At 34.8% G+C, this 16,480-nt stretch overlaps 1 protein-coding gene across 1 annotated transcript; it reads right to left on the bottom strand.

The window, feature by feature from the left end:
- Positions 1 to 9,144: 9,144 nt before the first annotated feature.
- On the bottom strand, positions 9,145 to 11,039 carry LOC110918570 (repetitive proline-rich cell wall protein 2). Its single transcript, XM_022162868.2, has 3 exons — positions 10,928 to 11,039; positions 10,732 to 10,813; positions 9,145 to 10,208 (listed from the first exon to the last, which is right to left on the bottom strand). The coding sequence occupies exons 1-3, from the start codon at positions 10,940 to 10,942 to the stop codon at positions 9,475 to 9,477; spliced, it is 831 nt and encodes a 276-aa protein (XP_022018560.1). The 5' UTR covers positions 10,943 to 11,039; the 3' UTR covers positions 9,145 to 9,474.
- Positions 11,040 to 16,480: the final 5,441 nt, after the last annotated feature.

Raw genomic sequence — 16,480 nt, 5'->3', positions numbered from 1 at the left:
AACAGAACAGAATTATAATTTGGCTTGAACAATTAAGAATTATCAGGCTGTTGCCTCATACTCTTTCCCTGCATGTAGTTTATAGTATATATTAATATTAATATTAATATTAATAATATTAATGTGTGTATATATTTCTAAAACTAGTATTTTAGTTCAGTAATCCACAAATATGCATATATAATACTGTTAATATCCACATGTATATGACACATGTATAAAAATATGGTTGGTATAGTTGGTTGCTTACCTTTTACTTTTTAAACCATATTAAAAGCCAGTTTAGATACTTCTCTTAACTTAAATGCTCGTTTTACATCCAACCAATTATCACTAGCCTCCGATCCCTACTCGTTTTTTGTTTTTTTTAACGGTAAATTTGGATTATTGACGGACCACTGAAGTATCATCGTGACATTAATGGAATCACCCGATCATATCCATCTCCACTAGGCATAATGCATATACACCAATTCAGGAGAAAACCCAATATTTATGGGAAAACCCTCCTTGTGAGAATCGAACCGATGACCTATTGATTCAAAGTCTTATCGCACCCCAAAGATGTCACTAGGCTATAACCCGATCCCTACTCAGTTTGATCATCGTTTTTTTGCCTATAACTACCACTTTTAATCCACTTGATGATCTCTACAACTCAATATTTGTATAACAGCTTTCTTTGAAAGATTGACATCGTATATTTTAAAAATCTTAAGGAATTAAGATATAAATCCACCGTCATCGCCTATAAATTTGACAGGTTTCACCTTAAACTGACTGAATGGTGGTGCATACACAGGTGATATAGAGATATAACCTGTATTAGTTGGCTTTTATTATTTTTTTCAAAATGTTATAATTATATTATTTTATATATAATATATTATTAATTAATTAATAAAACAAACAACAAACTTCATTACAAGTTTCCATGCGTTATCTTTTATTGTTATTAGTTATATATAATTTTGAACACCACATACATATTATTATATATTAAATTAAAAACATATGTATAATATAGATTAAAGAATTTATTGTCTAAGTTTAGAATTTAAACATTCGTTTACTCGCATCTAATCCTTACATTACACAACTTTAAATATTTCATAACTCATGTTTCAGCTGTTAGTTGCTCGTTAAAAGTATTAAGAATACAATATAACTCTAACGAAACAACAAATAGTATTATATTTTATTTATATTTAGATAACGGGATGTATACATATTGTATTATTATTATTAAATGGTAATTTTTTACTAGTCTAGACACCTCATTTTTCAACAAGCCATTATATTTGTTACTTAGTCATTTAAAAATTTTCAGAATATTTTATTTATAGTAAGAAAAAGAGGGGATGTCAGACTTGTTGTCTTTGAAGCGCAATAGTCCGTTGTTGCAGTCGGCAATGAGGTTTAGGTTGCGACATAGGCTGATGTCGGCCCGGGTGACGCCAACCTCTTTTGTGAAGCTACGTGGGGTGCGTTCGGCGTAGGTCTTGTAGACCCGGGCGATCCAGCCACCGAAGAAGATAGACGTTGGATCTGTGGCTTTTGCATTCGTGGCCATGTTCTTCAACAGCATGTAGGCGACATTAAGGGGTTGTTGGTTCAGGATTCAATATAGATAAGTAACCTCCCGAAGATTCACAACACCCCCGCTATCTCTCCTTTGACACAGAGTACAACTTAGGACCCGATGAATGTAGCGAATGAGCGGGTCCCGGATTTTGGTACTCTTTGTGTGGCTCGGGTTGTAGATCCCTTCTCCAATCTGTGCCCAGAAGGTATTTCTTGTGTTGTCGGGCATCTCAATAATACTGTCGTTGAAGATGGATTCTCCAATCTCTTCTTCGGTGTAGATTCCCACATCGACACTGAATTGAGCCACTGAAATGCCATACCAAGTACCACCGTAACGGAAAGTGACCACTTCATTATCGAACATGTCATCTATGTCCTTCTTGAGGGCACACGTGCTTAGGAATTCAAGATTGAACTCATAAAGTGATTGCAGTGGTCCCTACTAAGTGCAAATGTTTATTTTACATGCGTTTGTAAAATGTTTTTACGATCGGGTGACGAATGTAAAAATTTTGTTGCGTACGGTGGAGTATGTAAACACTTTGTTTTACGTACACTAAAAAAGTGTTTTCACGTTTGTGGAATGTAAACCATCTATTTTTTTCTTTGATTTTCGCAGGTGTTGGGGATTTGTTGTTCAAAATACGAGGATAATGAACAACAGATTAAGGCGAGTTTGGTGCATTTATTTTTTCAAGACACGTTTTAGTGATTTTACGTCAACATAAATTTGTAGATCTGTTGACGAGTGGAAATTTAGGGACTTTTATTTTGTATAAAATGCAATTTTGTATTAAAAAATATATTTATATGTATGAAAATATTTTTTTTTATGTAAATTTATAGTTTTGAATGATGTTGGTTTGTGAAAAAAATATTTTTGTGGGTTTCATTTGTTTTGATGGGACAACCACACAAACATAATTCTTACAAAAAATATGGTGTGTAAAAATGTTATATTTGTTCTTTTATGTAGTTTAAATGATTTTTTTATTTAAAAAGGCATGGTCCCCACATGTCATAACCCAAATAACATCTTAGCCATACATCCTATCTTGATCAAAGGATGAGTTTAGTTCCTTTGGTTCTCATAAATGAGCATAGTTCTCATTTTACCTGATCTATACATATATATATATGTACTTCAAGGCTTAACCTACATTAACATACATGACAAAAAATATAACGTGCGTTATTATCATAGAACGTGCGTGATTATAGTCTCATGCGTGATTACGTGGTCCCATGCGTGATTATGTGGTCCCATGCGTGATTATACCCCTGATCCAACGGTTACCATTGTCTCCTACGTGATGTATGATAAGGCTTTTTGTATGTTAACCTTACTCTATATATATATATACATATATATAGAGAGAGAGAGAGATGGAGAGAGAAAGAGAGTAAAGTACAGTTTCAATCCCTGAGGTTTACACCCGCTCTCAGGTTCAGTCGCTATTTCAAAAATATATCAATACTCGAGTCACGTATTCAATTGCTCACAATTAAACCTTTGCACTAACTGACCGTTTGTATTTATGTGAAAAAACTAAAATACCCCCAATGTTTACTTACAGTTTCAATACCTGCTGGTTGATTTCTTAATTTCCCTCCATTTTCAAATGTTTTTCCTAATCTAGTAACAAACCACATGTAACCAGAAAATTAAACAACAATATTGAGGTACTAACACAATAACAACAAGAGATCGACACAGGTAACCAGAATTGGAATGCAATTTATAAGTTGAACTGGGTTTGACTTTTTGGAGTTGGGTTGGGTTTGACACTCACTTGGTCAAACAGTTCACGTATGCTTCCTATTCAAGTAATGCAGCTGGATTTACCAAACAGCTCATGTTGGGTTGGGTTCAAGTGATAGACTATGTTTTGCACTACGGGATTTACCAGAACTGGAATGCAGCCTAATTTCCCTCCATTTTGAATTGGAATGCAGCTAATCTGGTCAAGTGATTGACAAATCCTGCTATGCATAAAATAATGGGTTATTGGATTTTATCACCCCCAACTATCGGCCTTTGGCCGTTGCCACCCCTAACTAACACTTTGACGTCCGGCACCCCCAACTTGACTTTTAGTTTGTGCTGGCACCACTCAGTTAAATCTTTACTAACTGAGTTTGTTTCTTATCCTACGTGGCACAGACTTTTGAGATGGACAGTATTATGTGGCGAATACGTGGCAAGCAACTTCATTTCCTTCGTTTATAACACAAGAGACTTTGACTTTGAAAACTCCACACAACCTCCTTCATCAACCCCCAAATCTTACCTCGATTTCTCCATCTCAACAACAATGATCTGTAAACTGTAACAATGGCTGGACTCCTTACATACATCATCGGCGGCACCGGCTTATTCCTCATCGGCGCTTCTGAATCCTTAATCTCCACCACCCTAACCCTAACCCAAACCCAAATCTCATCAATACCCTCAAAAAATCAACCCCTTTCATCTTCTTCACAGCCTCTTTACTCTCCTTCTTATTCATATCAGAAAACGTCATTGACGTATTTCATCAAACACATGGTGAGCAAGAAACCAAACCCACATGAAAACACGAACAAACGACTTCCCTTTTCCATCACAAGAAGCCACGATCCTCATCCCATCAGCAGACCACTGAAGATCATCAATCCGACCAGACAACACCCGAAACTCATTCTTCAACACAAACCCATTATGCGTCCCCCAGATCCTCATCATCCTAGACACATCAGGGGAAGCGATCCACTCCCCATTAGGCGAAAACCTGGCCACAGTGGTCTGATACGCATGTTCGGAATACACCTGAGCCTCCAATGGTCGATCAAGATAGCGAATAATCACCGATCGGCCGGTACAGTAGAGAAATGCGTTGGTTTTTGGGTCGCCGGAGATGAGTATTCATCTGCCGCGTTCGGTTGAGGGGGTGCAGGTGTATGTTTCCACGAGATTTGCCACTGTTTTCGGAGCTTTTTGAAGGGGAAATGGGAGAAATTGTGTTTGCAATTGTTTATATATACATATAGTGCCACGTATTCGCCATGTCATTCTGTCCATTCTGTCCACATAAGCTTGGCTGTGCCACGTAGGATAAGAAACAAACTCAGTTAGTAAAGATTTAACTGAGTGCCAGCACAAACTAAAAGTCAAGTTGGGGGTGTCGGGTGTCAAAGTGTTAGTTGGGGGTGGCAACGGCCAAAGGCCGATAGTTGGGGGTGATAAAATCCAATAACCCTAAAATAATCTATTAGCCTGTTCAACTTATAAGCAAGTTCAATTGTGCATTCCATTTTCAAAGGCTTATGTGCATTCAATACTTAATGTGCATTAGCTATTCAACTTAATGTAATATGCATTAGTCATATGCTCCTTACACCCTTATCAAACAAATAATACCATCAATTTAAATTATCCTATAAACCTGCCAAAGCCTTATGTGTCGTAAACATCTAAGCACATCAATCAAACATCTCAAACAAACAATACCATCAACTTAATGTGCAACAGTGCAGCTGTGAATTGAACCTTAATGTGCAGCAGTGCAACTGTGAATTGATCCTTAATGTGCAGTAGTGCAGCTGTGATCCTAATATGCTATTGACATCAGCCTAATCCACAACAATACTGACATGATCCTGATTCTAACCCAACTTTAGAATCCTGTTTGACAACCAAACATAGTTAATGTTATCAAAGTCATTAATCATTATCATCCACTTTATTAGCCACACCTTGTTTAATAACTTGAAACATAGTAGAAAAATCGTCATTAACACTTTGATTTAACCATTAAAGACTACCATTACTATCCACTTAATAAGTAAAACATAGTATAATAAGCATCAAGAACAGTTTAATTATCATCCTAATGAACATCACAAAAGAGTTAATCCTGATCATAAACTTCAAAAACCCAAAACTGATCAGGATCAGTCCAAAATCAACCCTTTAAAGTGTTACAGTTATCCTACTAGTTAGATAATATGTACAACAAACCAAGCACACCGCCATCTTCATTCTCGCCGGCTAAAATAGAACTCAATCCCGAACCCCCTTCTAGCCCTCAACAGAACCCGATATTGGATCCAGATTGTGCGTTTAGCCACCAAAACGCGTGGATTGTCAAAGAATTTATATAAATGGCACGCATAAATAAATCAAAGAATTTAAGTAAAATTTACACAATGTCGTACAACAACATGGATTTTCATCAAGATTATCGCGTATTGCCTCATGATTTGAAAGATCTGAGTTGATCAGAGGTGTCTGTGGGCTTCACTGGAAAATCGCCTTTCAGCAGAGGGTTTTGGAGGTGAGAGGGAGTGATTATGTGCTTCTTTGAGAAGCTAAAGGGTTACTGGTGGGAAAAGGGTTAGTTTTTGGTGAAATGATCAAACTGCCCTTCATGCCATTTAGTAAACTAACGGTCAACTGATGTAAGTTAGTGCCAGGGTTTTAATTGTGAACAATTGAATACGTCAGGGACTAGAGTGTTGATTTTTTTTTGAAATAGGGACTGAGCCTGAGAGCGGGTGTAAACCTCAGGGATTGAAACTGTACTTTACTCATATATATATATATATATATATATATATATATATATATAGGGTGAGGATCAAATAGGAAGTTTATTTTGGCTAGGAAGGATAGGAAGCAATAGGATTAGGACATGTGGCAAAATTTAAAATAAAGAGGAAGGATATTTTAGTCAATTTTATCCTTTCTTCTTCTCCCCAGTAACTTCAAAACCCACCATTTTTAAAACCCACCATCTTCAACCATTTCTTCACTTTCTATCTCAATAATCACTACATTATAGTGCGATTTTCGTCACCAATCAATGATTCAAACACCCGATCAACGTGTCCTTCAGCTTTTTTGAAAAAAACCCAGTTTAATTTCATACAAAATCTCGTTTTTCCGGTGATTTTGAAGATAATCACTCGATCCGTTCGATTCAATCGCTGATAAGTGTTTCAATCATTCAACTTTCGTCAATCGTTGAAGAAATCAGCTTCGATCCATGTAAGAATATCTTTAATTTTATTTTTACGATCTGGGTTTTTTTATTTAGTCATTGCGTTTTACGATCTTGGCGGGGGTCCGGGGGCAGCGCCCCTGGTAGCAGGGTCCAAGGGGCGGCAGCCCCTGGCGGGGTCCAAGGGGCAGAGCCCCTGGCTGGGGTCGAGCTGCGTTTTAGAGAATTCACAGACAAAACTATTGTACTGGTTCAATGCGTTTTAGAGAGAGAACACTTTGTTTGGTGTTTTTAGGCCATTGCGTTTTAGAACTAAGACATTTTTATGTGTTTTTTGGCTATTGCATTTTAGAAAAACACATTTTTGAAGTGTTTTTAGTCATTGCGGTTTAGCTAAAACACATTTTTAGGTGTTTTCAGTCCATTGTGTTTTAGAGAGAACATTTTCTTCTGTTTTTTTAGGCAATTGCGTTTTAGAATGGAGACATTTTTAAGTGTTTTCTGGCCATTGCGTTTTATAAATATGACATTTTTTTGTGTTTTTGGTGCATTTCGTTTTAGAAATAACACATTTTTATGTGTTTTTAGTCCATTGCGTTTTAGAAAACAGACATTTTTAGTGTTTTCTGGCCATTGTGTTTTAGAAATAAGACATTTTTTTGTGTTTTTGGTGCATTGCGTTTTAGGTAAAACACATTTTATGTGTTTTCAGTCCATTCCGTTTTAGAAAGTACACTTTCTTTTGTGTTTTTATGCTATTGCGTTTTAGAAATAAGACATTTCTTTGGGTTTTCTGGCCATTGCGTTTTACAAATAAGACATTTCTTTGTGCATTGCGTTTTAGAAAAATGTCATTTTTTAGTTTTTTTTTCCATTGCGTTTTACGCAACTGGATTTTTTCCATTGCGTTTTACGCAACTGGGTTTTAGAAAAAATTTTTCGAAAATATAGCAATAGTATACTCGTTTTAGAGATTAAAAAACGCCCGTTTTTGGTGCAATTTTTATAAAAAATAATGTCGTATGAAAGAGTTATTAACATTTAAAAATTGGGGGGGGGGGAATTAGAGGAGAGAGAAACTATTGCCTTGGATTGACTAGAAAGCCCATAAACAAACTCACGCGAGTCTTTTCTTCTCTTCAATTTCCCTTATTAATCTTAGCCCTTGATTAAATAAATGGATGATCAAGATTACTTCATAGCCTTCTTAGCCAAATAAACTTTCTATTATATCCTAACCCTATATATATATACATATATTGAAAGAGAGAGAGAGAGATAGATAGATAGATAGAAGAGCAGATATGGGTTTTCATTTATTAAGATTAGAAATTGATTTTTAAAAGATGGATTTGGATTATAATGGGGATTATGGCAAGTTTGTGAAGGATGGAGGGTGATGATGGCGGTGGTGGATGAAGATGGTTGTGGTTGAGGAGGGTGGGAGGTTGAATATGATTGGTTCATTTTGTTTATTTTTTGGATGAGTTCAAATCTCTGCAAACTTCTGCCTCAACCCTAGGCAAATCAACAAAATCAGCAAGATCCACCGATGAGGGTGGAGAAATGGTGATGGTTGATGTGAGGAGGAGGATGTAGGGATCGGTGGTTGATGGTGGTGGTATTGGGGTAATAAAGATGAGGATTGTGGGCCCATTAAGTTTTTTTAATTAATTTTTTTATAGTTTAGGTGGGCCCTACTTAAAGTTTAACTTAATTCTTTAGTTTTTAATTTTTATTTTTAACAGTAAGTGTGTTTTAGTCATTTCACACCCATTTAACATCAAAAACTAACATTCATCCGCTTTAGGGACTATCCGAGAACGAATTTACAAAACTTGGGAACTATAGATGTAATTTAAAAATTGTAGAGACTATAGGTAAAATCTGAGTAAAGCACGTCGAGTATCCATACACTTTTTTTCTTTTAATAATTATTTGTTTTTCTTGCAACCTCTCCTATGTATGTGAACGGTCGGCTTATGAACTATGCACCCCACATGCCGAAAACGTAATCACAATGGCCGCTCTTCCTTCAAAATTGTCTCCTCATTATTACTTGGACTTTCAAGAAATCGGACTTTTGAATAGAATAAATCGGACTTTTTAAATCAACACTTGAATTTATAAATATGATAAGACTGATGGATACGATTTAATATATTGCAATTAGTTTTATTATTTTTAATTTTAATTTGATTACTTGTAATTGTTACTGATTAAACTAGTTAAGTTGCTAACATTATGTTTTCCGTTTTTAGAATATTTTTAATTATTAAACGACACGTTACTAATTGCGCATATAAAAATTTAGTCACTTTCTGAAAGAAAATAAAATTGTCTTCGACAGTAATTCGTAGTCATTGACTAATCGCAATAAGAACAAACATGTTAACCAACAATAAGAAAAAAGTTATATATTAATTTCTAAATATTCATCATTGATCTATTGAACATCACCGGCCGACTAAGAGTTTCTTAAAAATTATAAAAATAAATAAATAGATAGAAGAAAATTAATATATGCTTATTGAAACGTGACTACAATCATCAAATAGAATAGGAACATTCATAATAATCATCAAAAGATATCAATAAATTTTGCAATTTTATACTTATTTGTGTATGATATAAAAATGAAACTTTTGAAAAAAAAGCAAGGAACATGGGAGATGACAGCCTATAGTTGCCAAATAAAAACAAACATTTAATAAAGCTTCTCCTTTCTTAGATCATACTTTTTGACTTGTGTGAAATGTATTAACCCCCTTTTCCAATGTATTTTTTCTTTTCATATAACAATGTTCTAATATAACAAAGCAAAATATTTTATGATACCCTTATTTATCATCACCATTAACAATATTTGTTGCACCATGAAAGTGACCACCCTACAACCACCAGGTTACATGATTGAGCAACCTTCTCCATCCTCTTCACCTCCATAATGATTCCTGTTTCCATTGTACCCATTGTATCCATTGTATCCATTGTCATATCCAAACCCGCCATAACTTGGCGGGGGTGGTGGTGGTGGCGCTATTGGCATCCCATAGCCATGCTGAAACGGAGCGCCACCATAACCTTGATCATAATACTGCCCGTATCCCACCATCGGGTAAGCCGATGGTGGGTACATTTGTGGATAGCCGTGTACGGGCTCATACACCATCTTTGCAACATCAGGGCCTGGACCAGCATCCGCTTTCTTTGGTCCTTCCTTAGGTTTTTCGCCATCTTTAGGCTTGTCAGCAGGTGGCTTGGGCTTGTCGGCAGGCTTCTCGTCAGGCTTCTTCTCAGGGGGCTTGTCTCCAGGCGGCTTGGGCTTGTCAGCAGGAGGCTTGGGCTTGTCGGCAGGCTTGTCGGCAGGCGGCTTGGGCTTATCCGCAGGCGGCTTCGGCTTGTCTGCAGGCGGCTTGTCGCCAGGGGGCTTGGGCTTATCCGCAGGCGGCTTCGGCTTGTCTGCAGGCGGCTTGGGCTTATCCGCAGGTGGACCAGGTGGCTTTTCAATGATCTCTATACTCTGGATGGCACCTCCACCCTTGTAACAAAGCTTGTCACGAATTTTCTCAGGGCTACAACATACCACAATGATCTTTACCTTGTTTTTTTCCACATCAAACATTTGGTCTCTTATTTCTGTATTGTCACAAAAACAAATATATACATATATATATTTAAAACTGAATATTATTAATTTGTATGAACCATTTGTCAACATCAATCATAAAAGGAATTAGCCATCCATTAATTTATCACAATAGACCAGAATATCGTACTTCTATATTCATTATTTTAAAATTTTAAATCTAATATCAACCTTCAATTCCGAGTGAAAAAATCTTAAAACAACAATTGTAGCTATCTAAAACTATACTTTTCTGCTAATATATAAGGGTTTTATATATATATATTATATATGGAAAATCAACATGCAAGTTTTCTTTTCATAATTTTGGAAGACAGGAATTCAAAACTCTGAAGAATATTCTGAATATTCATTATGAGTTTAAACCTCAACAGATGACATGAGATGCATTTCTCCGTGAAGAATATTCATTACTTTTGTTGTAAAAATTAAAATGGAATTCAATTGCTACTAGAGTAATGTTAAAAAAGTTATACAAAAAAGGGAATTACAATAATAAATTTAGAAACTCACGGGGGATTTTGCAGATGACTTTCTTCACCTTCTTGTAGCAACCGGAGCACTTGAGATCAACATTCAGGATCATTTCGGTCACCTTTTCCAGTACATAACACAAATAATTGAAATAAATTGGTGAACATGTTAATTAGAAATAATAAAAATGGCTTCATATTTTTGGATGAATTGATGATGATAATTAAATGAATACCTTCTCAGGCGCCATGGCTGGGAATGGAGAGTTTATCTCTATAGAGAGAATGAGAGAAAATGTGGTGTGTATGAGAGAGAGTTTGATTAAAAAGGGGAAAGGAGCGGTGTGCTCACCTAATTATAATAATAATATTAACAATAATCAACTTAATAATAATAATAATAATAATAATAATAATAATAATAATAATAATAATAATACTAATAATACTAATAATAATACTAATAATAATAATAATAATAATAATAATAATAATAATAATAATAATAATAATCAGTTACTTTCTTCAAACATTTTTTATAATAAATAATAATAATAACTTACCTCCTTCAAACATTTTTTATAATAAATAATTGCTGCATTAACAGTTTTAATAGAATAACTACATTAAATACATTTTTTTTTTTTTTTTGGAATAGCTAAGTACATAAATATGTCTTGACCTTAACTAATAATTTATATGAAAAGTTAAAATTATGTTAAAATGTTAGGATTCAAGAATATGTTAAAGTGTAAATATTTGGTCAAAGCATGAAATTATTTTGAGTAAGAACCATTTCTTGCTTAAAAGCCAAGTGTAATTAAGTTGCAAACCTGTTAGCTAAAACTTTTTTTTGACAAAAGGGAAAGGTGTTTGTTTTGATTTTTTTTATTCAATGATAAAAATATGAAATGATATACTCGTGTGTATATATATATATATATATATATATATATAGGCTAAAAGTTGGCTACAAAGTTCAAAATTTCTAAAAGGTGTAAAAAGTCATAAAACAATATAATATCAACCATAAAATACACTTAAAACTCACAAATAACATAATAAAGATTATTAAAACACCATATCTGTGGGTTTTTGTTTTGTGCTTTGGATGTTAAGGCTCTGATTATTCAATAATTAACATTATGTGTTTTGTGTTGATTATCATGTTGTGTTTTATATGCATACTTCTATGATAATGTGTTTGTAGTTTTTTATGGACTACTAGGGTTTGAATATAGTAACAATATAGCGGTGCATACTAAAATAAGTAAAAAAGGACATTGATAACTTGTCGGTAATTTGCGTGTGACAATATAGCGATGCAAGGATCGCCAACAGATCAAACAAAGTCTCTGTTAGTTTTATAATAAGCTTGATCACCAAGAGATCAAGCAAATACCCAAAACGAAGAAGATTTTATATCTTGTAAAGGAGTTCGGTGATCTATTGTTAAATAAGTAGGAGGCATAGTCGTCGGAAAATTTTTGTTGGTAATCTGTAGACTATAGGTATCATGGCCATCAATGATCCGTCAATAAAATCCGTCAATGATCCGACGGTGAAGTCTTTACTCATGTCCAATTTCCCTAGACAACTTTAATGATGGATATATTAATGGTTAATATCTTTAGCTAAGTAAAAGAATCATGTAATTTGTATTGGGAAAAAAAAAGAATCATGTAATTTGTATTGATATAAACTCGAGCACTCACTTGAAGCCTAGAATTAACCATGATTATATTTTTATGAATAAAATTTTAAGAATGTGTATATATACATTTTTCTAAAAAGGTGTATATGGGTTAATTATATAAATAAAATTAGGAACATATTTATCCATAATTCACATGTTTTTATATATATTTCTGGTGCCTGAATTTCACTATTTGGTGACCTTTCCATATGTAACATCCATCTAACACTTTATATTACCATTTAGGTCAAATAGCACCAAAATGTAATGAGTGTTACCTAACTTGTCATTGTATGCATCTTATATACAAATTCACCTTTATATATGATGAGTTAACAATAGGATGCATCTTATATACAAATTCATCTTTATATATGATGAGTTAACAATAGGTTAGTAAATAACAAGTAAAATGCACGTTTTTTGTCATCTTATTTTATGGTGCCATCTTCTCTTATAGCTTCTGTGATTAGATCATTTTTCCTGGTTATCGTTTTCGATAACATCATTTTCTCTGGTCAACTTCTTCAATGGGACCATTCTTTAACACGGCCGTTTTCCTAGATCCAAACCATAGAGCATGTTACGTTTGCTGGAAATGATGGTGACATTTTGTAATATCTAATGGAAATTGATTCTTTGTAAATAAAATGATTCACCGGAAAAGTGATTTAAGTGTTGCTAAAGTAATCAATTAGATAAAATGATAACTTGTAAATTTATTTTATTAATTAAATGTGAGGATAAAGTTTTGTTACATAAAAATGTATTTTAATTAAAAAGATAAAGAGTGTATTTTAGGTTGTTTATTAGAAAAAAAAATTCAGTCTAAATTAAATACAATAGAATTATATATATTTTTGAAAAGAATAGAATTATAGTTATACAAAGTATAATATGATGATGGTATTTGAATAATTGTATCGAGGAGTTGTAAAGTAGAAAAGAAATGGTGTGCAATACAAGGGACTTTGCCTCGGATCCCCATCTCCACATGGACACAACCACCACCACCGACAAGATCATTTTCCTACGTTATTACTTATTAGGGTGAAGGGGGTGCTCACCTAATAGGTGAGTCCCCTCTCTTACGCCAAACCAATCCCCGTGTGCCACGTCAACTCCTCTCTTAAACTCCCCTAACACCCCAATTTGATGGCGCCACTCCCCTCTTAGGTGAATTGGTTTTTTTTTTTTAAAAAAAAAAAGAAAAAAAGAAAATCATTGATTGGATGGCAGCTCCCTCTCTCCTCTCTCTCTCCTCCCCCTCTCTTCGGTGCCTCCACCCCCATTTGCTTCCCCGATTCACTCCCCCGCCTTAATGGCGGTACCCCTAATCGGCAAAATGCCTCCCCGCTTGAAGTCCCCGAAGACGCCCCCATCACCCTTAGCCAATACGGAATATAGAATTTCAAATTACAAAAAATATTCGAATCTTCTAAATATAAACTAATCAATCAAATAACATGGTTGTAAAAACGGTTATTAAATAAGAACTTGAATGCCAGATCAACTGGGGAGGATTTCTTGAAAGATGAAGGGTTTAACTCATTTGGTGTAGGGCGGTGTCCGGTACCGAAAAAATCGGAACCGAAAATCTTTAAAAGTGGGTACCGGTATCGAATATATCCGGTTCGGTATTGGTATTTGAGGGTAAAAACTGGTAAATAACGGTACCGAACCGGTACCGTACCGGACCGATACCGAACCGGTACCGAAAATGTCAAAAGTCGGTACCGAATTGGTACCGAAAAAGTACCCGGTCCGGTAAATTCGGTACCGGTACCGGGTCTGATTTGCTCATCCCTAGAGTGAAACACTGGTGGGTAATGATAGGAGATTTAGGGAAACCTGGGTTCGATCCTTGAGCCAAACAGGTTTTATCGGTAATTCATTGTCGTGCCTACGAGCGGGTGGTTACCCGGTTTTCTCTGGAATTGGTGATGGACTCGGATTACTCTCGTAATACTCCATTTGTCCAGTAGGTGTCTGAAAAGTGCTCGAGATTGATTCTGTTGTTCGTTAAAAAAAGAAACTTGGAATACTTGTTGGTGAACTTTATATATTTTATTTGTAACTTTAAAAATTATTGTTCTACCCAACAAAAACAAATCATATATCATATATGCCAACTATCATATATGCCAAATATAAATCCTAAAAACTCTTAATATAAGTCACTCATATATTGTACATCCTTGGTAAATTCTCATTTGAGATCAGGATTCTCTATGATCAAGTAATACATATTACCATCTACTTGCGCTACATCAAAAAATACATATGACATGGATAGGTAGGTAGCAAATAAGAGCATGCCAATAGTAAATAACTCATGAAGATATCAACTCGTTTATACTCGTCATGGTATGTTAACTTCAAACCATAGGGGTTGCGTTTAAATAAATAGTCTATTAAAACTAGGAAGTCAGAGGAAAGGTATCAAACGAACTCCAATTTTACTCATTCTAGCGGCATTGGAATCGTTTTGTCGAATTATACAATCTTAGATTTTAGGTTTTCGATTTTGGATTTTTAACTTGTAAATTTTAGAATTTTTATTTCATATCATTGTGTCTTTTATTTGTTATTGTGTTTTTTTTTTATTCTCATTATTGTGTCTTTTTTTCTCGGCGTTGCGTTATATTGCTCGTTATTGTGTTATATTTTGCGATACATGATCTTATATTTTATGATACATTGTGTCTTTATATTATTTCCAAATTTAAGAGATTATGTAAGATAATTCAAAGAGTAATAATTATAGAGAGAGAGAGAGAGAGAGATTTGTGTATTCAAGAAAGAAATTAGTTACATGGCTCCCGCCCATGGCTTTATAGCCTAGTGGCATCTTGGTGGTGGGATAAGGCTTTGAGACCAATAGGTCCTGGGTTCGATTCCCACAAGGAGGGTTTTCCCATGTTTATTGGGTTTCCTTCTGAATTGGTGTGTCATTATGCCTAGTGGAGATGGATATGATCGGGTGGTTCCTCTGGTAGCATGATGATACTCCAGTGGTCCGTCAGTGATCCAAATTTGCCGTTCAAAAAAAAGTTACATGGCTCCCACTTCCTTTCCATCTACCACCAGTTGCATAACTAGAACATGGAAGAAGGAGCTTCAACGAGATCCAAAATTTCAAAACAATTAATAAAACATGTATCCCCACATGAGACTATCATAAAACATTAAAACAATTACATACAAGTCGAAGATGGTCGCCGTCAGACATTGCCTCCATCATTTCATGATTAATTAACCAATAAAAAAGGTTTGAAAAAAAGGGCAAAGAAGACACAACACAATTGGGATGTCTATATGTGTAGAGTGTAGAGAGACCAATCACATAAATAATCATGATTTTAGAAGGTTTGTTCAGGTAATAGAAACATGGTAGTATTTACTGATCTAATGAAAGAGGGGTCTTAGACCATAGGTAATGGTTAATGCCTACTAAGGGGCATTTTTCATCACATCATCATCATAATGCCCTTTTAAAAATGTGTAATGGTTAATGCCCATTTCATTTATTACTTTCCATTATTTTTCTTCTCTTTGGGCATTATTATAGAAATGCCCCACCCTCTTTATGCCCTTATAATGCCCAAGGGGGTGGTGTTGAGGGCATTATCAAACTTTTTCATGCCCTTATAATGCCCATTACACATGGTCTTAGAATACTTTATAATATTATAATTATTGTGTTTACAGAATACTTTATAATCTTATAATTGTTGTGTTTTAACGGCTAGTGTAGCTGGCTCTGAAGAGACACGCTAACACCCTTAGGATGAGAGCATGCTCAAGATGATGTATTGTGTCCTAAATGACCACAACAGAAACATCTTTTGCAATTTTCCTTTTTCTTTTTTCTTTTTGGAGGTTGACGCATTAGAAGATGATGTATGTGATGAATATCTTGAGCTGCATGTAGTATTGTCTGATGATGCAGTGCAGCTTGATCTCTAGACTTTCTTCATTTTCTTGTCAATGCGGCTTTCATCTTCTAAGCAATCTTCATCATCTTCGGTATCTGATGAAACATTTGATTTTCTATCTTCACTTGAATCATCTGAACTTTGATCCTCGCTTG

Source organism: Helianthus annuus, chromosome 16 (genome assembly GCF_002127325.2).
Source record: "Helianthus annuus cultivar XRQ/B chromosome 16, HanXRQr2.0-SUNRISE, whole genome shotgun sequence".
NCBI lineage: Eukaryota > Viridiplantae > Streptophyta > Magnoliopsida > Asterales > Asteraceae > Helianthus > Helianthus annuus.
The sequence above is the reverse complement of the archived record's forward strand: the minus strand, read 5'-3'. Positions and strand labels throughout refer to the sequence as shown.